Source organism: Lethenteron reissneri, chromosome 23 (assembly GCF_015708825.2).
Source record: "Lethenteron reissneri isolate LAM-NWPU_2019-01 chromosome 23, ASM1570882v1, whole genome shotgun sequence".
NCBI lineage: Eukaryota > Metazoa > Chordata > Hyperoartia > Petromyzontiformes > Petromyzontidae > Lethenteron > Lethenteron reissneri.
Genome location: NC_083801.1, coordinates 8,640,650 through 8,662,494, shown reverse-complemented (window position 1 = coordinate 8,662,494; position 21,845 = coordinate 8,640,650). Strand labels below are relative to the sequence as shown.

The following is a 21,845-nucleotide window of genomic DNA, read 5'->3' as shown; positions in this document are numbered from 1 at the left end:
CGCCCTGGGGCCCAGAACGCAGCCCGTCAATGCTGTCAAACCAAAAAGTGCCCCCCTCTGAAAAGAGTGAATAACACCGCCCCAGACCACCACCAACCCCCCACATCCTGGGGGAGGGGGCTGGAAGGGGTGGGGGGGGGGTGGACTTGGTGAGATGGCATGGGGAGCTGGGGGGGGGCTGAAGAAGAGGGGGGGCTTGAGGGGATAACTAGGGGAGAAGGGGGGGCTTGGGGGGGGGTTGAGGGGAGAACTGGGGAGGGCTTCAGGGGAGAAGGGGGGGGGGCTTGGGGGGAGGCTTTAGGGGAGAACTAGGGGAGAGGAGGGGAGCTTGGGGGGGGGGGCTTGAGGGGGGGACTGGGAGAGAAGAGGGGGGGCTTGGGGGGAGAGAGAAGAGGGGCGTAATGGGGGGGGGGGGACTGGAAGAGAACAGGGGGGGCTTGAGGGGGGAGAGAAGAGGGGCGTAATAAGGGGGACTGGGAGAGAAGTGGGGGGGGGGGGGGGGGGGCTTGGGGGGGGGGAATAGAGAAAAGGGGGGTGGGGATCCGGGGCAGGGGGGACTGGAGGAGAAAGTGACTTAGACTAAATTGTAATTGTTCCGCTGTATAATTGTTTGCTGTATGTCAGGCATCCCCCACAACCCCGGAGGCTTGCCCCTATTTAGTCCAGCTTACAGATGTCTTAACCACTTAGCTGCGCTTCCAATAACGTTGTGTATTATGCACTGGAACCAATACAAACTTAGGGGCCGTCCATAAACGACGTCACGCGATTTTGGACAATTTTTGACACCGCCCCCCCTCGTCACAAAGTCAGACCCCCCCTCAAATGACGTCACAAAGCTCTGCCCCCCCCCCCAACCATATTTCCATGCTTCAAATCGCTTTAAACTATTGTCATTGTAGTGCGTATTTAATCTGGCGCTGCACTCGGATGTTGAAGGAGAAAACATTTATTATAAAGTATATTTAATTAAGTAGAACGTGTTGTCTATATTTATTTAAAGTTGCGCATTTTGATGTGACGTCACATTTCTCACCCCCCCCCCCTCCCCCTAGGTGCGTGACGCCATTTATGGACGGCCCCTTACACTCAACCTTGGATTATTTTGTTCATGGTTTCAATGGGATTGATCAACAAATAGTACCAAAAACATCCGTCTGCGTTTAACATTGAGTCACGATAACTTCTGAAAAGGATCCGCTATACTTTTTAGGCGTGGTGTTGGTATTAGACTCACCCTATAAGAAACCTGGCAAATTTCACCAAAACCTGGATAAAAACCAATGATGGAGAAGCCTTTTCCGTCAAGGCAATGACATGACACACACCATGCACCCATGTGTCATCTCATTGTGCGGTTTGAAAGGTCATGTTGCTATTGAAATACTTCCAAGGACACTCGCACGCTGGAAAAAATGCAATCCATGTTTGTATGATTTTTCATGTGTATGCTGACAAACAATGCTTGTTTTAATGAGGTTTGTTTTATGTTTTTGTTGTACTATTACTACATTAAACATCGTTTTTGTCAAAACAGGAATCAAAACTCAGATGTTATGCTGTATTTAATTGTATGCCCACATACACTTAACTTATATTCAGTTTATATTTTATTAGATAATTTTGCATTTAATATAATGCATATATTTAGGCATAAAACAAAAGAAACTGGTTTTGCTTAGATTTCAGGCATTTAGCTACAATTTATATGACAGAAATACAATACACTTTGGGTTCATTAAGCATCTCTAACTGTATCTCAATGCGAAACTTTAAAAAAAAATGCCATACATCACGATACAAAAACTTGAATGTATTATTACTTTTATCACCAGCAGTGTGTAGTTCAAGTCAGCATTACAATAACGACTTCCAAATCGAATTGTACCTTGGCCGAAATGTTTTTTTACACAAAATATAAACACTTAAATTAAAATTGGTGAAAATACCTGGTGCAATTAATACTATAGGATGCCCCAACATGAATGTTGGTGACAACTGTATAAAAGAATTTCTATTTATGAAAAAACGAACAACAACAAAAAGAGAGGCAAAACTAAAACATAAAAAAAAATCACTATAGTTGTCTGTGCACATTGCAAACAAACTGCTCATGTTCTGCTCGCACAGATAACAACAATGACATTCCATGTACGAGCTTCTCTGAGCGAGCAGTGAAGCATGTCATTGTCAGTTGTCCAGAAAGTGGTTGTTGACATGATGTGCCCTCTCAATCTCGCTGTTATGTGGAGGGAAGCTCATGTGGCAGACAGGGCAATCGCGCAGTAGGTTTGGCGGGACAAAACCATTGCAGCCTGCCCCTTGTTTCTGTACAAAAAAAGAGAAATTCAAAATACATTGACATTTCATCAGGATCATTTTGTCTTCGTTTTTCAATATGCTCATTTTCTATCATCATTAGCCACCGTGGTTAATCGAACGCTGGATGAAGGCTTCTCAAAGCCACTTCATGAAATCTAGGTCTTACATAATTTAGAATGAAGATTGGCCACAGATAAATGCAAATTACAGTTTAACTGGAATTTTGCAGATTGGATTATTTTTGCTGTATTCCATCCACTTATTTTCCTGTCATAAAACTCAAGCTGCGTTGAACTTACGCTGCTATTCACATATTTACATTCCAAAATACAATGTACTGAAGTGATAATTGTGTATACCGTAGTGTATTCCATTTATCATGACCTTCACCTTTAATCAGAAAGCCGATTAACAATTCAGATTACCAATTCAATGCACAAATATGGATTTTGTTAGTGCCTTGACAAAATGACAATACCTAACAGGTTATGTTTTACATGAACTTAAGACGCAAACCTTTTAAATTGTACATGTATTAATATGCATACACGTAAAATATGTATCGATTAATCTCCAAATTTGTTGATTTGCCAATATTTGATATCATGACTTGATTCAAGAATCAATTAAAGTTCTTCTATTTACCATCTCATTTGCGTGTCGTTTGTACAAAAACAGCATGTTGTTTTTTTACAGGATTCATTGTAAATAGTCTTATACAATGATGCTTAAATGTAAGAAAAGACATTCACAAATTAATTTGTCGTTTTACATGCCTCTTAAAAACCCACTTTCTGCATTAAGTGATTATAAACAGTAGGACACGGTAAAAGAAAAATGTATTGAAAATTAAATATAAAGCAGGTAGGTCCTTCACGTGAGGCTGTGAAATGTACCTTGTGACGCAGATTTAAACGAAGGTTCTTGATCGGATTAACGAGCGTGATTTTTTTAACCGGAGGATAATTCGCCAAAGGCTCCCCATTAATGACCTGTCTGCGTGGGGTCATTTCTCCATTGAGTCTGGTCACACAAGCCTCGTCGATGTATTCAGCTTGAACCATACCGGCCAGCCCAAGGGATGTTGAACGTTCTGGTCGATGGGGTGGCTTCTCTGGATTTTGTTGCATGTGTAGGATCTCAGTTTCAATGAGCTGAACAGAGCCATTCACCTGACCGCGACGAGGTGCAAGTGAATCTGACTGAGAAGACGCCCTTCTAGAGTTGCCATGTATCGAAACATGGTTTGCATGTTCAGTCTCGACCGACTGCATGGAAAAGTCAGACATTGTAGAGCTATTCCGCTTGTGCTCTTTGCTCACAACGCTCTCCAAATCTGTAGCGTAAATGGATTCTCCATGTGCTGCTTCAGCTTCTCGCGAAGCTTCAAGGTGAGAAGCATCATTGTCTTGTGGTGCTTCAATGTACCCGTTTTCATGCTTGCGAATGCATATTGTCTTCACCGAGTTGGAAGACTGAAAAGCAGCAGGTCACACTGGTCAGTCTTACATGTGTCACAAATATACAACTGCAGGTGTGCAAGACACGAACTGAACCTTGCTTTTGTAGACTGACCATGAATACACATTGTGATAGGTCTGACTTTAAGTTTAAATCAAGCATGGTGTGCATTTAATTGACCCTTATGTACAGTCCTGGAGAAAAGAGTATTTTTTTCCAAATTAATTGCATCATCTTCTTGGTTCTTTCGGTAAAGTCACGTGATTTTACCGAAAGAACCAAGAAGATGAATCCCTGCAGTCACGAAAGCTTTAAATCTAAATTTAATTGCATCACTTACCAATTGGTCAAAAATGGCCACTTCAATCTATTGTATAAATAATGAAGTAACACATTCCTGCGGAGGGAGCTGGTAGGAACGTTGGGTTGCTCGGTCAATGGCCAGGGTCAATGGCGGCGTGGTGTATTCCGCAAATATGGCCGACCTGTGAGGGCGGGCACAAGCCGGCGTGAGAAGGTTAAACGTTGAGTTTTATAAGGGCACCACGGGGTGACCAGCCCCTCCCCACCCAGCCCCTCCCCACCCAGCCCCTCCCCACCCAGCCCCTCCCCACCCAGCCCCTCCCCACCCAGCCCCTCCCCACTCTCCCCACCCAGCCCCTCCTCACCCCTCCCATTTTTGGATGCACGACGGACGGACACAATAATCCCCTGTGGGGATTATAGTTTTTTTTACCTCGACGGCTTGCTCATATATCTCCAAACGCGGCTCTTCATATTTCTCCATTTGGGTATAGCTTTCATTTGTTGTTGTTGTTTTATCACCTACAGGACAAATATTGAGAAATCACTGTACAGTATTCACAAATCACATTTAGCAAACTATATATAATTTAAAACTTTTTCCCAGAATGACATTTTTAGATTTAATGCTGTCTTTGCCATATTGAGCATTATGTGCTCGTGCTATTACGATAACCTACAAAATTGCTACGGATAAGACACCATCTACCACTAGCTATTTACAACTGTATTACGAATGGTAAAGTATAATAATGGTTGCTCTCCACAGGGATATATAATTTATCTCACTTGTATAGAGCCACCAACAAAGATGACCACCACTGCACGTTTCAGCATGAAGATAGTTTTGATTTTTGTTCAACACGTGGATGCTGTTTGTATTTAACGGCTGACTAAAATACTTATAATTTATACAAATGGTTGTAGTTAATAGTAACTGTTGTATTTGAATCATATAGCAAAGTAGCAGGTGGCAGCACCTTGCAGTGTTTTAGTATTCAACATAGGTCATGTAATCTAAACTTGTGGTCATTGTTCATTTTATTTTATGCAGCATGACACAATACAATGCCTTCCTAAACATTTGTATTCTTCATGCAGTTCACCTTTTAGTTTTAGGATCTCCACCTGCTGCTCACAGACATTCTCCAGCAGCTTGTTGTTAAGGCTCTTCTGCACCTCCAAGTCTCGCTCCAGCAGCTTCACCTGCCTCTCCTGCACGCATTCCAATGAAGCAATTGCATGGTTGGTGATTGAGGGGTTTTTCGGTTTCACCCAACTAAGTGTTATATTTCATATTCTTGTTTCTTTCGGTAAAGTCACGTAGAAGGGAAATAATAAAATAATAAAAATAAAACATAAAATACAATTCTCACGACGTTTCGGCCACAACGCAAGCAGCCGTCCTCAGGTGAAGAACAGGGCTGTTGGAAAGACAGCGTCCGAATGAACACCACCAAGCTTGGCAGCGTATATTGTTATATTTCATTCACGTTTTACCAATATGTTAGTTAACCAACGAGCTTTATTCGCAACAATCTTCTAACTAAATTTATACCCACTTCCCAATATGGTATCAATTGCAAACTTCGTATACGTATGTCTTACTGATGATAATACTATATTGTATTATAAAAAATAAGTATTTTTAAACATTCTTTTTTACATGTTATGTTTCGGCTTGGGTCTAATTAGTCACGCTCAACTGACGTTGGCTGTAATGACCACGGTCCCTTACGTTATGGGAAGCTTCGGGGCCACTTCCTGGAGTCGTGGAGTTCTTCCATTACTAGTACATTTCATTAAAGCGTGTTTGAAAAAAAGTATTTTTTTTATATGACTTATTTTACATATATATCTGTTTAAGTTAGACCCATTATAATTAATTGATTGTGGTCAAACCATTGACCAAGCCATCTGGGTAAGATAATGTAATAAATACTGTACTTCAGGAGATTAAAATAATCACATGAATAACCATTTGATTATTTTGGTACCTTTTGGAGAATATTGTGAAATTATGTAACGACATGTGCACGTATATTACACCATATTTGGAATAAAAGACATTTTTTTATTTCACAGTTTGAGAAGGTCAGCAAAAGCATTTGCAAGATTAACGGTGCGGTTGAGTGGAGTTTAATGGCCATTTCCTGTACTTGAAACGTTCTTAGAAACTGGAATGTCCACTTCTAAGTTTTAAATCCAAAGCCAAGTTAGCTGTGGACGTGTACTAATCTGCACTACAATGGCTTTTTAATCACATACCTCACATGTTTTAGATAATATAGTTTGTGTACAGAAAAAAAGAACCATTTACATACGCAATCTGATCCTTTCACTTACACAAACAACTGCAACTGTCTTTTTAAAAACAAGGACAGTGCAACCTCATCCTTGCCAGATCACATGCGTGTGTTTGTTTTCTATCCCGAGAACATGCATGGAGCAAGACACAATTTTATTGCCTTTCAGGGTGAAAAGGTAAAGTTAGCAGCCCTACAATAACCTTCTCATGCCACTGTTCGTGGCAGGGCCTCCACCAGAGGGACTCGAGAGAACACCTTGGCAGGGCCATTTGTGGCCTACTTTTCCACACTGGTTAAACGTCTTTGAAGAGGTGGGCATACCCACACTTTATCCCACCACACGCTACCTGCCGATCAACTAACTGCTGTGTACGCATTCATACAGACGGGGGATTCAAATATATAAAACTTGTCCACTGTTTTAACCGAGGTGCCAGGATATTGAACCAGCTGGCTTCTGGATTACAAGTCCAAGTGCGCTAACCATTACGCCATGACATCATCCCCCATCATCATAGTATCAGTTGACAAATGTCTTTCGATTGTCGCTATTCCTATAATGAGGTACAATTAAAAAGAAACAAGAGAACAATATTGCCATTTCATTAAATGCTTTCACAAGTCTGTGACACAAATATATCAAATGGGTGATTATTTTATTATTACAAACAATCTAATTGTTAGTTTGCTTCACAATTTTTCAGATCACGTCTGAAAGAAAACAACATCGCCTCTCTTAACTCATCATCATCACATATATTTCTTGCTATTAATTATTGCATCTTGTAAATCTCATTATGCCTATTTATGCAGTTTTCATTAAACTTTGGAGTCATGGCATCATACAATCATATCATAGTCTTTGAGCTGTGGGCTAGGCAATTACAGTACTGGCTGCATTATACGGTGACCGACTACCATACATTTATCTTGTCCAATTGAAATTCCAAAAACATACCACTTTGGTGCGACTAAACATACCACTTTGGTGCGACTAAACAACAGATGCCCAATTACTTTAAATGTCTGAACTATGGCTATGTGATTTAAATGTGCATACCCACGATTAAATCATGCCATTTGACCTTCAGGTCAATGAGTTGCCCTCTTGCAAAACTAGTTCATGGCAATTAATCCAACTTGTGATTAAAATGTTCTCTTCATATTCATTGGGGATGCAGAATGTTTTTTTTTATTTGGAATACAGTCCAGGGATTTCAAAGTTCATCAAGGTTTGCCATTTCTATTTTGAATGTGGGAAATATCTAAATTGGAAGGCACTTTGTGTCAGCGTTTTTTCAGTTTAACATGAAATATTCATTTTAAATTATGGTTATGTGAAACTCGCATAGAGAAATAGAGGTTACTGATCTTTGTACTGCCAGTCCATGAAAATATATACAGTTAATTCTGGAAAAATACAGTACAAGGCATTTCTGAATATCGACCAGTTGTAGCTGTTGTGCAGTGAATGCAATGGCAGTTGTTTATACCCCAGCCTGACCAGTCAATCGTGGCCATAACATTTATATGCAATTGAGTAATCGGTGGCCAACAAGTTCCACTTTTAAATTTCGATTTAAAGCTTTCGTGACTGCAGGGATTCATCTTCTTGGTTCTTTCAGTAAAGTCGCACAGAAGGGAAATACCTGAGGACGGCTGCTTGTGTTGTGGCCGAAACATCGTGAGAATTTTATTTTATGATGTTTTATTTTTATTATTTCCCTTCTACGTGACTTTACCGAAAGAACTAAGAAGAAGTTTCACGTTTGTTTGTGAAAATTCGTTCTACACTGTTGCCGCTTTAATGGTTCCCCAAGACAAATGTTTTCATTAAGATTGTCATTTGTCCGAGATGTCTCATTCTCTTAACACTTTGCTTGAATTACTAAAGTGACAATAGTTGTTTTTAGCGATTGAGTATGTTCGCTCTAAGGCTATTGTCCCACACCCGCACCCACCCTTCCCCAATCACAGGCCGATTGAAGCACCTTTTCTTGAAGGAGCTGATTCAAGCTCTCGCAGACACTTTGAAGGTCGTGGCAATTAGAGCAGCTGGAGCCATTTCGCAGCAGTGCCTGAGCAGATCCTCTCCCACGCCCTGTGTCATCGCTCCAGCTTGCCCTGCAACACTCGCACACAATAACCAGCAGCTTGCGTGTCAGCTTCACTCTCGAACGGTCTGTGGAAGTAAAGTTTGATACGGTCTGTGGTGGGGGGGAAGGCCTCAGTGGCTGCTCCCTCATTTTGGAACGCCGTTGCATTAGATTTGGGAATTCAAACATTGCCGACCACGAGAAGCCTTCAACTGCTCTTGAAACTCAAGTTCCTTTATAGATGTAGCTGTAATAAATATTCAGCAGAGAAGCATGAGCCCAAGTCTATGTGGGTCGTACTTAAAGTTCCCGGTTATCGATTCTGTTTGTTTTGTTAAAATGTAATTTTTCCCCCTTCCTTTATTTTTTTTGTAAAAAGAATGTAGTCGTGATTTGTATATTTTTAGCTTTACGTGTGTGACCGGTTCCCTATTTCTGTGAAATGTAAAAGCACGTGCCAATACTTGCTGTTTGCACGGTATTGTAACCATGATGGTTAGTTAATCTTTATTGTACAACACATTTACCCGTCGTAGGATGCCCACGAAATAGAGCCGAACGGCTTATTGGGCCTTTGCTGCTGAAATACAATCTATCAAACAAGGCTCATTTCTCAATTTCCGTGGCTGCAGTGCTCGTCCTGCTTACATCCAAACTGCAAAAACTTGCTATTGGTAACCCAGGTGTAGTTTGTAACTTTTATCAACTGGCAATGGCCATTTTTCTCCAAACATGTTGTGTTGCTCATTTCTAGCTTGCAATGGTGCATTGTTTATCTCAAACGTGCACTATAGGTTTGAGTTTATAGGGTGATATATTTTATACTGGTAGGAACCTCTGGTTACACCAGCCCACAGGGGATTATTGTGTCCGTCCGTCGTGCAGGAAGGGACTGGGTGGGGAGGGAGGGGCGGGGCTGGGTGGGTAGGGGCTGGTCACCCCGTGGTGCCCTTATAAAACTCAACGTTTAACCTACTCACGCCGGCTTGTGCCCGCCCTCACAGTCAGGCATATTTGCGGAATACACCACGCCGCCGTTGACCCTGGCCATTGACCGAACAACAATAAAATGTGTTGACGCTTTAATTTTTAAAGGGGAAAAGTGTATTAGTTGGGGTTCAGGGGTTAACTTCAGACTCTGCACTAGTTTTTGGCTGCACAGAGGAATTGCAAACTTGGTTTCAAGTTACGCCATATGGGTAAAGTTTTGTCATACGGGGAAAAAAAAATCACATACCAAAGATCGGCACCGTATAACATACTGGATTTATAGCCATAACGACGAGTCGGGTAACTGTTAGAAAGCAGACATGAATAACAACCCACTTTGCAAACTTCAGCAGGACTCAATCCATAAAAAATTATACCTGCTAGAAGCCAAATAAATGGCTCAAAATGTCTCACTGACTGTCAAAATATTGTGAAATCCTTCAATGATTGCAGATTTTCTCAATTCTGCCTTTATTGACAGGATAGCCTTACATTGTTAGCGCCGTATCGCCATAAACCGTACTCGGAAAGTGTGATGTATATTGGTGAATTCATACATTATTCAAGAGTATACTGTGTATACATTCAGTAGAGCACACCATAATTACTGTATACTTTACGAAGCAAAATGTAGGGTTTTCTCCTCGAGGGAAGGAAATACACACAAGCATAATGTATAGTATTGTACTTCTCAGTACAACCATTCCAATATGCTTTACTGGTGATGTTGAATAATGGCACGAGGCAAGTATTTTGAGGGTACAGGTGGAAATCGTTGACTGCAAATAATGGGGTAAAGTTGTACACAGTAGGTTATCGTGAGGAAAATGTGTTTCATGTGCAAGTAAACATTTCTACATGAAAATGTCCACAGCGGACAGGAAGGTTCAAATTTTTAAATGGAGGGGAAAGTCAGTGGTGAGCAAAGTCCATGGCCATTGACGAGCTCCAGAGTGAAGGCAACAGATGAGTGACCCCTAAGGTGTGAATGGTGCCTGGAGTGGGGAGCACGGTGCTTTTGAAAGCTGGGATGTAGTCAGAGAGGTAAGAGTGCAAGGTCTTGAAAGATATTTGAGATAACGAGGTGAATTACACGGAGCCATTGGCGTTAGGTAATATTTTGCTTATTTTTCCCAAGGCATGCAAGTAATGGGTCCCTTTATGATGCCATCACAAAAATCGAAAATTATCTATCGAGACTTAAAGCTAGTGACGTGTCTCCGTGCTCCTATTTATGTCTCGCAGTGGAAATTTCCAATCTTGCATACTGCATATCCATGCTGCTTTTCACCTTTTCCATTTCATTTGTTAATTGTAGCATGAGGCTTTGGGAAATGGAGGCGTAAAGTTATTTTAAAGACAATAAGTAGCCAATTCGTGTACAGTACAGTTTTACCAGTTTTATTTACAAATTGACATGCTAAGAATTTAATGTTTTCAATTGTACATTTTCTTTCAATTGTTATCCGAAACGGAGACAATACTTCATAATAATCATAACTGGCATGCTGATGTAAATCAAATGCAATTAATAACTGTGGCCATCACAGTAAAGTCACTTTTGGGCCACCCTCTGCCATGCACTCGCCCTATGCAACATTCGCACAAACTTCTGTGTTGTGAGGCTTGACCCAGTCATGTGCAGTATGGACTACGGGTACGACATTGTAAAAAAAATACACAATTGCTGGTTATTGTCAGAAAATGCTGTTATCGCAATATGGGTCAAATCATTATTTTCCTATCCACGCCTTTCATTGGATTAAACATGTAGACAAAACATCACTCCTTAAATATAATCACTCACCGTTTTCTGCCATTCTCAGCCACCCTCCGCATTGCAATAGCACCACTTTAATTCCCAGTTGATTGCAGCGTTTATTTGTTGTACACATTTCTTTGGAACAGCTCAAAATCATCCGTGAAATGAATGAGCTCTGTTACCACCAATAAGAGTGAGTGGGTTTATGGTGCAGCTTGGGCTGGAGGAGCCTCAGAGCTCCTCCGTTCTCACCTCGACATATCGACGACGCGCCACGGCGTCCCCCTCTGACTGAAGGAGGAGTTCCGATGTTGTTACTCCGTGTAAGGTGTTTGCAGTACAGCTCTGGTGAAAGAAACACACCACGTCTTCAATCGGGCGTGCAGAGTAAGTGAACCAATGGAGCAAACCTTCTATCGAGATTACAGTAGTCAAGCAAGCCTGAATCTTCTAGAATATATGTGTGATGTCGCGGTGGAATCACTCCAGGTTTGTTGTGAACAGCTGAATCAAATGATGGTCGTCTCTCATAACGCAAAATGCCCGCCCTAAGCTGGCCGGGGCAGTGGCACTTTGCCTTTTAAAGCCCCATTATCTCATAGCATCGCGGTGAGCCGGGTAAACGATGCGCGGTATGCGCTTGGGGGGGTGGGTGCAGATGGCATTGAGCTGCAGAAGAACCGACCAGACCAGACCAACCACCCCCTGCTAAGAGAGAGAGAGAGAGCATCAACACCCCAGGACCAACAACCACACCTTGAATTTTGATTTAAAGCTTTTGTGACTGCAGGGATTCATATTCTTGGTTCTTTCGGTAAAGTCACGTAGAAGGGAAATAATATAAAACAATACAATTTCTCACGACGCTTCGACTGCAACACAAGCAATCATCATCAGGTGTGAAATCCACAGCAATAAAAAATTTCACACCTGATGATGATTGCTTGTGTTGCAGTCGAAACGTCGTGAGAATTTGTATTGTTTAATATTTATATTATTTTATTATTTCCCTTCTACGTCACTTTACCGAAAGAACTAAGAATATGAATCACACCTTGGCAAATTATTTGGTGAAGTTGGTGCTGCTGCTTTGCCGGTGGTGCACAAGCACGAATAACAATGGAAATAAACGTCAACATATTTGTCCACAACACTGTGGTCTTAAAAAAAATAAGACGAAGACATTTTGGCCAATAACCTTTCTTCAAAGTACACCTTTGAAATGACTTTTAGTTTGAGTTATTTTTCGTGTTACTAAGTTTCCACTCACTTGTTTGGAACAAAAGTGGAATAGAACACAAATACGCATGGAGGGATGAAGGAATGCACGCTTGGAATAAGGGGAATTACAAGGGGTCAGTAAGAGGAACACATGGATCAAGGAACACATGGGAATTATAAGTACGTGTTCTGGTCAGGAAAGTAAGTGGGCCTGGGCACATCGCCAGAGGGGTTTGATGGCCAATACTAATAACTCGTGTTTGTATATCGCCTAATCCATGCCAGCTGCATCTCTTAACGCTACACCATCAATATTTTTAACGCTATAAATCCACAAACACGGAGGTGCATATACAGTAGATTCACTTAAAATGTTTAAGCAAATGAGTGTTGATGAATTTGGAAGGAAACTGCAGCACCTGGAGAAAACCCACACGGTCGATACTCATATCTGATGCAGGTCAATCAAGCGTTATTTAATATAGTGCCCTTCACAATAAAATCGTGGCAGAGCGCTTCAAATGTAAATATAGAATTACATCACTAACATATGGAATACACAAAATAGTCAATAGTATACACAGTTCTAAATGTTTAAAACAGATTATAAAAATGCATGTTTAGCCTAACAACAACAAAAACCCGCAACACCTTCCTTTTTGGATGAAACAGATAGACATTAGGCCACACTTTACTGAAACCACCTCGTGGCAAAGCCAGGTTATGGCGACTTCGACACCTCCAGCAAGGTCGTTTTGCAACAAGGTGTATAACCCACCAACCCTCGCTGCCAACCACAGTGCGGATTACAGGTGTGCGCCACCACTGCCCGGCATGCCCCACCACTGCCCGGCATGCCCCACCACTGCCCGGCATGCCCCACCACTGCCCGGCTTGCCCCACCACTGCCCGGCATGCCCCACCACTGCCCGGCATGCCCCACCACTGCCCGGCATGCCCCACCACTGCCCGGCATGCCCCACCACTGCCCGGCATGCCCCACCACTGCCCGGCATGCCCCACCACTGCCCGGCATGCCCGAGGGCATTGGCAACGGCTAGGGTAGAAGGCCTTTGTCCAGCAGTGGATAGGCAATGGCTGATAATGGTAGATAATTCCTGAAGCAACCACACCAAATCACTGAATATTGGTCATCAACCATAAATAACGACCTGACAATCATCCCTGTACATGTTAAGTATTTAAAATTGCTGGGCTGTCATCACCACTCAGACAACAATCCCTAGACAACCACTCTCTGAAAACCACCTTGAAATTACAACCCCAGAACCTTGAACACACTCCCACACAACAGTATTTTAACAAATGTTTTTTTTGTTATAAAGGCTCTACATACAACCGCACTGTACACGTGTTAGAATGGATGCATTTCAATAGATTGAAGAGGAATTCGTGGAAAGGTTGTTTTTTGACGAAATGGATGTAGGGGCGGAAAATGAGATACAATATTACAGGTGAGGAAAATGTTAGATTACAGTACTCTTGTAAAAGTGCGACTGAAAACACGTAGAGGAGAGAGGAAGAAGTTTAGGTACAGGAAATAATTCAAGTCTTGAGCCTGGATTTGGCCAACAGGCCAACTACCAGCAAAGACCAATAACACTGAGACATATCCACAGATCCACCAACATGAACACACTCAGACCATCCACTTCCATTTCCAGAAAACCAATCTTAAGGCAGAAAACAAAGTGAGCATGACAGTCTGAGCAACACCCATTTGATAATGCAACCGCTCAAAAGATAGCACAGGTCATCACGGCTCACCGCCTCACCCCCAACTCCATTCCGTACATTTCATGACTGCTTCTGTTGACAACACCTATGCCATTATTGTTTTATCACCATCACGTGCAGGTATTATTTACATGAGCAAACTGCCCTACCCATGTATTATTGCCACACCTGACGAGAATACTCTCTGTGGTTAACCAAATGTTTGTCGTTACTGTAATATCTATGGGACTTTTTTTTGGCAGTATCAAAATTATGAGAGAAAAAAATAAAATGCGTTTACCCTTTCTGGAAATGATTCCAGGTCAAAATAAAGGTGACAGCATACGGCATTCTTATTGTTGGTCGTTAGTATCTGAGGGTATCATTTCTCAAAGTGGATGCACGTTATACACTAAAACGATACATGGATTCCATCTTTTTGTATATTATTGGTCATTCTGTCTTACACACACATGGACGACTTTGGTTTGTGTTAGTGATGAGGCGTCGGCGAGGGTGATAGCCGCGGCAGAGCAGTGATCAGGAAGCAGACAGAATCATCTTCTTGGTTCTTTCGGTAAAATCACGTAGAATTGAAATAATAAATAATGTCTACTCGACAGACCTGCTCTGCACCTGAGGACGGCTGCTTGCGTTGTGGCCGAAACGTCGTGAGAATTATTTTATTATGTTTTATTTTTACTATTTCATTATTTCCCTTCTACGTGACTTTACCGAAATAACCAAGAAGATGAATCCCTGCAGTCACGAAAGCTTTAAATCGAAATTTAAATCAGACAGAATCAGTTATTTATACTGGACGAAATCCGATGAGCTATAAAGCTTAACAGATTTCCACATTAGTCAAGTCGCTTGGGTGATGCATCTCCGCCGTACCAGCGAAAGGATGGCAGTGTTAGCGATCATAAGAACATGCCAACACACAAAGTTATGAAAACGATATTGTTAATTGCTACGGAACATTGATACACCAGTTGGTGGATACAATATATTACAGGATTCGGTATGAGTTGCACTCACGAAATTACGTTCAAGTATATTGGATTATTGTGTCAATATTTTTGTTCACACGGTGTTGATTTCAATTATAGCAATACCCCGGTTTAAGTTGGGGATGCGTTCCCAAAAGGTGCGACGACGAATATCGAAACGACGTAAATCAAAGCAGTTTACAGGGTAGGTGGAAGCGAAGGCCGAGGCGACGGATACGAGAGAGGACGGACGATGCTGTCAGCGACGCAAACCGGGGGAGAGACGTTAAACGAGGAGTCACCGTACATAATTGCAAATGCTCAAGCGCTGTGAATTATTTTGCTCGTCAATTACGACTGACCAATTGCTGTTATCTATAGGTCGACCTGCGCGTTGGTCATTTGTTATTTGGAGACTTTGCCTCACGCTGCTACGACTATCTTCATGAGTCGAGATGTATGCGAATAACTCATTTAAATGTGCCAGCATACATTCTCAGGGTCTCCGTCATCAATGGTACAGGGGTAGTTGGGGTATAACAAAAACGCTGCTCAACCCAACCTTGATCTGTAATGAGTCTTTTAATGCTCCATACTCTTTGTTTTTTTTAGGCACACTTAAGCGGTTGTGCTTTCGCTGCGTTGTCCCCACCTGAAGACGGACGCTTGTGTTGCGCCCGAAACGTCGTGATTTAATTTAGTTGTTTTCATTTTTAATTTAATTGATTTATTACCTTCGTGACTTTACCGAAAAAAATAAAGAGTATGGATCCTTGCAGTCACGAAACTTCAAATCTATAATCTTCTAATGCTTTCGAAATGAAACCTGATGAAAACCATCGCAACAAATAGTGTAGTTGGCACGTATTGTATTGAGTTGCTTGGAATCAGAATGTTGCAAATCTTAACTCAGCCAATCATCCCTCCGGGGTCAAAAAAACAAGCAACACTTTTTGAGGAAGTCAACAGTGGTTGTCCCGTCGACAGACTCGCCCCCGCCATATGAACGTGGAATTTGCACGTTCATATGGATGAGCACTGCCTCAGTGCTCATTTGAGCAAGAAGCCACCTTCTGTATGCTAATACAATGACCCTAGCGAAAACAATTCAAACTGACTCAAGCCAAATAGCTTCTACAGTATTGCCCTAACTATATTTTAGATCATCTAACCCATGGGTCGGCAAACTTGTGGCTCCGGAGCCGCATGCGGCTCTTGAAATATAGAGGGTTTTCACGCTTCAACACACCGGTGGGCTAAAGCAGTGAACTATTTGTCTTTTGTCAACGTGACACTTTTTTACTGATTGGCCGTGTCGGGTGGTGGAGGGTTACGACACATTTATAAATAACGCGATCTAAACCCAAAAACGTTGATTATGAGAGGTTTTTTTGATCGAATTCGAAATATTTTTGTGTTGGTTACCGACCCCCGATCTAACCTCTCCATATTCTAGTCACACTTTTGTTTAAGTGATGCTCGTCATCGTCATTATCATCTTACTGGCTGTGAACTCTGATAGATGTTCCCCTCTGGTATGCTAATTCCACCAATCATTCTCTCGTCTTTGCCCCTTTTACTTTGCTTATAGCAGTTCAATCAGCTTGATCGATAACAGTTGTGTATTTATATAATTGCCTATGACCGATGCAGCCGGAACGCGCCTGCTCTCGATATATCTGGTGAAGCTAAGCAGGGTGAGCCTGGAGATTGGTTGTTGTTGCAGGCTATTGACTGGTGCGACTGTGTGGTGGCCAGCAGAGGTCAGTGTAGAATAATTGATTGCTGTACATATTCTTGGTTCTTTCGGGAAAGTCACGTAGATAGAACAAAAATTTTAATTTTGTTCCACATCTGTGCTATTTGCTTTCAGCAACATGAAATGGTCAGCGTGGTGAAGTACGACAAAATAACCCCCACGGCATGGGGAGGCACTCATTCAGCAGTGGATTGACAAAGGTGCTATACATGTACAGTGCTGTATCGGTATATTATATAAATACGAAGCACGTTAAATGGAATTCGTTTGTACCATAGAAGCCAAGCTTCCTACATTTTGGCAACATGTCAACACTACGAAATTTAGAATTTCAGTAAAGTAAAAAAAAATGAATAAATATGTAAACAAATAAATATGATATGGTAACGGTTAACCATAATTTGCAATCACAATTCATGCAGAGGAAAATATCAAGCCCACATTTAGAAAAACTACCGTCATTTAAAGCTTCCCTGTGAAGATAAATAGCTCACACAATACATGACTTAAATCAAACTGAGAAAAAAACATTTACACGCACAGGATGGTGAAACAATACGAATGACAGCACATTCGTCAATAACACAGCATTAAAAGGATACAATATATACGAGACAACGTTTTGGGTAATGGCCCTATTTCAAAGCACATAGGTCAGGAGTGAATTGACAAATGTGTTGCCAAAATGTTTAAATGGCATCACAGCATGCCTTCGAGCACCAGTGCTCCATATCCTGCCTAGAATACTAACCACATAAAAAGGCCTCTTCTTATTGTTCACACAGTTGTTCCAATTAATTTTCTGTCAGTCAAGATTTGAAAAGATTCCATACAAGCCAAGAAGGCATTTCCTTTTTGTGATTTACAACAGCCATAGATTTTATATTCCTGTAAAATCAGATGCCACAAACTGACACGAGGCTTATTTTTTCTGAATCTTATTTCCTTGCAAGTAAAAAAAATAGAATTCAATATGTTTAATAAAATGGCACCTTCACATGTGGAAATGTACTACCACAACACTTTATTCCCATCATCTTGGATATATGATATTTATTAAGATACAGAGCATGTGTTGAGAAAACATCATCTTCATTATATTATATTCAAGCTACTTGTATTGAAGGGCAGCAGTGCCACAGTGGTGAGGGCAGCAGTGCCACAGTGGTGAGTGCACTGCACTTTCAATCTGGCAGCAGGAATTTAATTCCCGACCTCCTGTCTCCAGCACCCTGGATCTGCGACTCTGGGTCTGCCCCCGTGACCCAGCGCCTGAAGTGCAAGAAAGAGTGCCTTGGACCTGAACGTCGAGGATTGTCCAACCTCCCTGGCTACCTTGTAGTGTAAGTACCTTAGATGCTTTAGCCCCTTTAGTTCTATAGACTAGTTTGGCCCAATAACTATAAGCCTCTTTCCCATGATTTAGACTTTGATAGACATCTCCGGAGCTCGAGGCTGTGCCCTCGATTAACTGGAAGCGGATTAGAAATTTTACCAGAAGTACCTTTGCCCTGATTAGATCTTGTCCTTGAGTAGCCTTAATATGTTTCTTCTTACCTTGGATCTCCTTTTGATTTTCGTCGTTTATCCTGCATGCCCTGTTGATATTGTTATATCCAAACTCAAAGTATGTTTGGCTATGATTATGTCGATTTAACATGTGTTTGTAATTGCTGAGTAACCCTCAGATACCATTGCATACTTAATTATATTGTTCCTTGCGTTACTTTTTCCTTGCCTTGTATCTTTGCCCTGGAATCAGTTTTTTTTCTGGAGAGATCTGCTGCTTGAGACAAATTCAGCCAAGACTATATATAACTGTTTCTATTTTGTATTAATTTCCATTATAGTAATCTATGAGTTTCGAGTAATAATACATTCATAGACAGACAAGTTGTGACTGGACTACGTCTCGTGTGTAACGGTGGGTGGCTTGATAATTGTTTTTTTACCCTTCTATCTGGCAACAAAACTGACACCTTCTTTACAAGGAGTCATGTTTACATAGACCACAATACCTGCAGTCATAATGCAAACAAAAAACATAACTCTGATAATGTATGCACTGTCCTTGAAGTTGATTGGTCCACACCCGAGACAGATTTCCTTAGAGCCTAGTCTCACATGGGTTGGACCAGATGACGCATTATGACTGCAGGTATTGTGGTCTATGTAAACATGACTCCTTGTAAAAAAGGTGTCAGTTTTTTTGCCAGATAGAAGGGTAAAAAAACAATTATCATATTGTTTACTGGCAAATGAGGTTCCAATGGTGGTAGGTGGCTTGTTGGTCTGTCTGTGGAAAACCCTTTCAGAGGAAGTTTGGTCAGTGACCTATGTCGGTGCTTAGATTTAGCCTCCGAGAGGTGATATCACATACTAACCCTTGCAGGCAAGAGCTGGCAATGGCAGTGTGCGTGCTGTGTTACATCACAGCTCTGCACATGCAATCGTAGATAGTTATCGGTAAATGTGTTCAACAGCACACTTGTTTTTCTAGGCAGGTTATTTTAGAACTGATTATATATATTTACAACGCATAAGGCTTCATGGCATTCATTTAGGGCACACGTTGCAGTGATTTAGATGTTGTTTTCAGTTTGTGTTCAATTGATCTTCATTCTATTGGTGGAATATTATCAAAGGCTGGAAATGTTGTTGCTTGGAAGGTTTTTCAGAATGAGTGGTATTTGCTTACACACCCCACAGATATGCGTGCTCGATCACGTTCTGTTTACTTTATCTGTTTACCAACGAAAAAGTACCCACTGGCATGTTATCAGAGACCATTGCATACTTTATTGTATTGTTCATTGCATAACTTTACTTTGCCTTGAACCTTTGCCCTGGAAGCTGGTTGTCCTCCGAGGTTTGCTGCTCGAGACAAAATCAGCCAAGATGTTGTATAACTGTTTCTATTTTGATAGTTGTCACTTTAGAACCAATGTACTGTAGTAACTAGAATTCCAGTGGGTAAACTTGTATGTGGTAGATTACATTTCATAATAAAGTTTGTTAATTAAGTTAAACATATGGTCGTTAAATATAGTTGGCTACATCCTGCATATATAGACGATCGTGTATGGTAATTATGTTCAGTTTCAATAACTAAACAACATCTATTACTCAGAAAACCTTAGTTAGCATCAACATAACACGACTTTCTCCACACAGTAATGCATTTCTAATACTTGTGTCCCAACTTCCCACAACCGTCCTAATGTCAAAGTCAAAAATGTCTTGCTCTCCTGTTTACAGGTCTGAGCCAGTGATAGAAATTCAACAGTATAAAATTTTATACCTACATGACTTTACCGAAAGAACCAAAGAGTATGGATTCCTGCAGTCACGAAAGCTTCAAATCAAGATTAGTATGTCTGTTGACTTCCCTACAAACGTGACACTTATTTTAGCAATCCCAGAGGAATGATCGGATGAGTAAAGTTGTTTTAACACGCAAGATTCCAATGGCAAGCCATTCACTCTACTGCTGGGTCACCTGACCAGTTTTCTACTCTAACTTTGTCTTTAAGCCAAGAATGCATAACTCTTTTCACAGCCTCATCACTGTACACATTTTTCCAGAGGTCGGCAGTGATGGAATTCTGAAGAGGCTCGGTCTGGGCACTATGTTGGATATTATAGAAAAAAGGTTTCCCATGAATTCCATTGTTGCGCGTGCAAATTATGTTTACTTTATTGTCTGCCATTAACATTTTAGCACCCAAAAGACACAAACTTTTCAGAAATTCAACCAATCATGGATTTTGATTTAAAGCTTTCGTGACTACAGGGATTCATATTATTGGTTCTTTCGGTAAAGTCACGTAGAAGGGAAAAAAAACAATAAAAAAAATAAAAACATGGATTATTGAGTAAAATGTCACCATACTTACCCCTGTGATTGCTGATAAGTGATTAATTCCTACCCGACTATTATTTAAATGAAACCTCTCACCATGAGCAGAGTGAGATGGCTTTGAGGCGTGCACTCATCTATCTACATTTTTGTCATGCTAACAACGATGCCATTCTTCACATCCTGATTGTAGATGTCCCACATAGTTTAAATGTCTTAAGTATGCAGTCGCCACTACATCACATTCTTTGTTAAATCTAACTTGTCTCTACAATGACAGATGATAAAATAGAATAGCTTGTCGCTCTGCTAATAGGCAGCTGGCCATCTTTGAGCAGGTGACATCTAGGACAATGCTCCATTTACTAGCCTTTAAAAAAAATTTAGGTTACAGAATTATTAAACATATTTTTGAAACATCATCATACATGTACTTTAATGTACGGAATTATATTACATTGTACAGTGTCTTTTCTAAAATACTAAAATACCACAAGTAAAAAAGTAACAAGTAACATTTTTTTACTGACATTGTCTCGTGCATATTAATGCGTGTTACAGCAGATCTTTAGTGGTGTGCCTGTGTGTCATAAATGTAAGCACGCACGTGATCGTTTTATTTAGCTTTTGTTGATTGACTGATGAAGGCTTCAAGTTACAAATATATATTACAGTGTAATATAACAGGTTCTTTAACACGTAGTAATCGTTTGTATGGAAGGGAAATAAAAAAAACAAAAAATTATATAACAATTAAATTATCACGACGTTTCGATTGCAACACAAGCAATCATCATCAGGTGTGAAAACCACAGCAAGAAAATTTTCGAAAAGTCGTGAGAATTGTATTGTTTTATATTTATTATTTTATTATTTCCCTTCTACGTGACTTCACTGAAAGAACCAAGAATATGAATCCCTGCAGTCACGAAAGCTTTAAATCGGAATTTTACTTATAAATTACCACTTTTTATCTACGTAGTGTAATCCTCATAACTCAGGGTTGATGTCCATGACGGATGCATTCATATACA

General features: G+C 40.9%; 1 protein-coding gene across 2 annotated transcripts in view; it reads right to left on the bottom strand.

Annotated features, from left to right (window-relative positions):
* Positions 1-1,547: 1,547 nt before the first annotated feature.
* LOC133345918 (uncharacterized) overlaps positions 1,548-21,845 on the bottom strand; it is a 40,245-nt gene continuing 19,947 nt past the window's right edge. The window contains exons 2-7 of one of the 2 annotated variants that reach the window (XM_061557043.1): positions 11,496-11,588; positions 8,387-8,519; positions 5,193-5,301; positions 4,520-4,608; positions 3,219-3,797; positions 1,548-2,328 (exon numbers count right to left, since the gene is read on the bottom strand). In XM_061557043.1, the coding sequence (XP_061413027.1) occupies positions 2,191-2,328; positions 3,219-3,797; positions 4,520-4,608; positions 5,193-5,301; positions 8,387-8,519; positions 11,496-11,503 (1,056 nt within the window). In that variant the 5' untranslated portion in view covers positions 11,504-11,588 and the 3' untranslated portion in view covers positions 1,548-2,190. Of the gene's footprint in view, positions 2,329-3,218; positions 3,798-4,519; positions 4,609-5,192; positions 5,302-8,386; positions 8,520-11,495; positions 11,817-21,845 lie in introns of those variants that run through there. The other variant, XM_061557042.1, reaches the window with a different exon arrangement.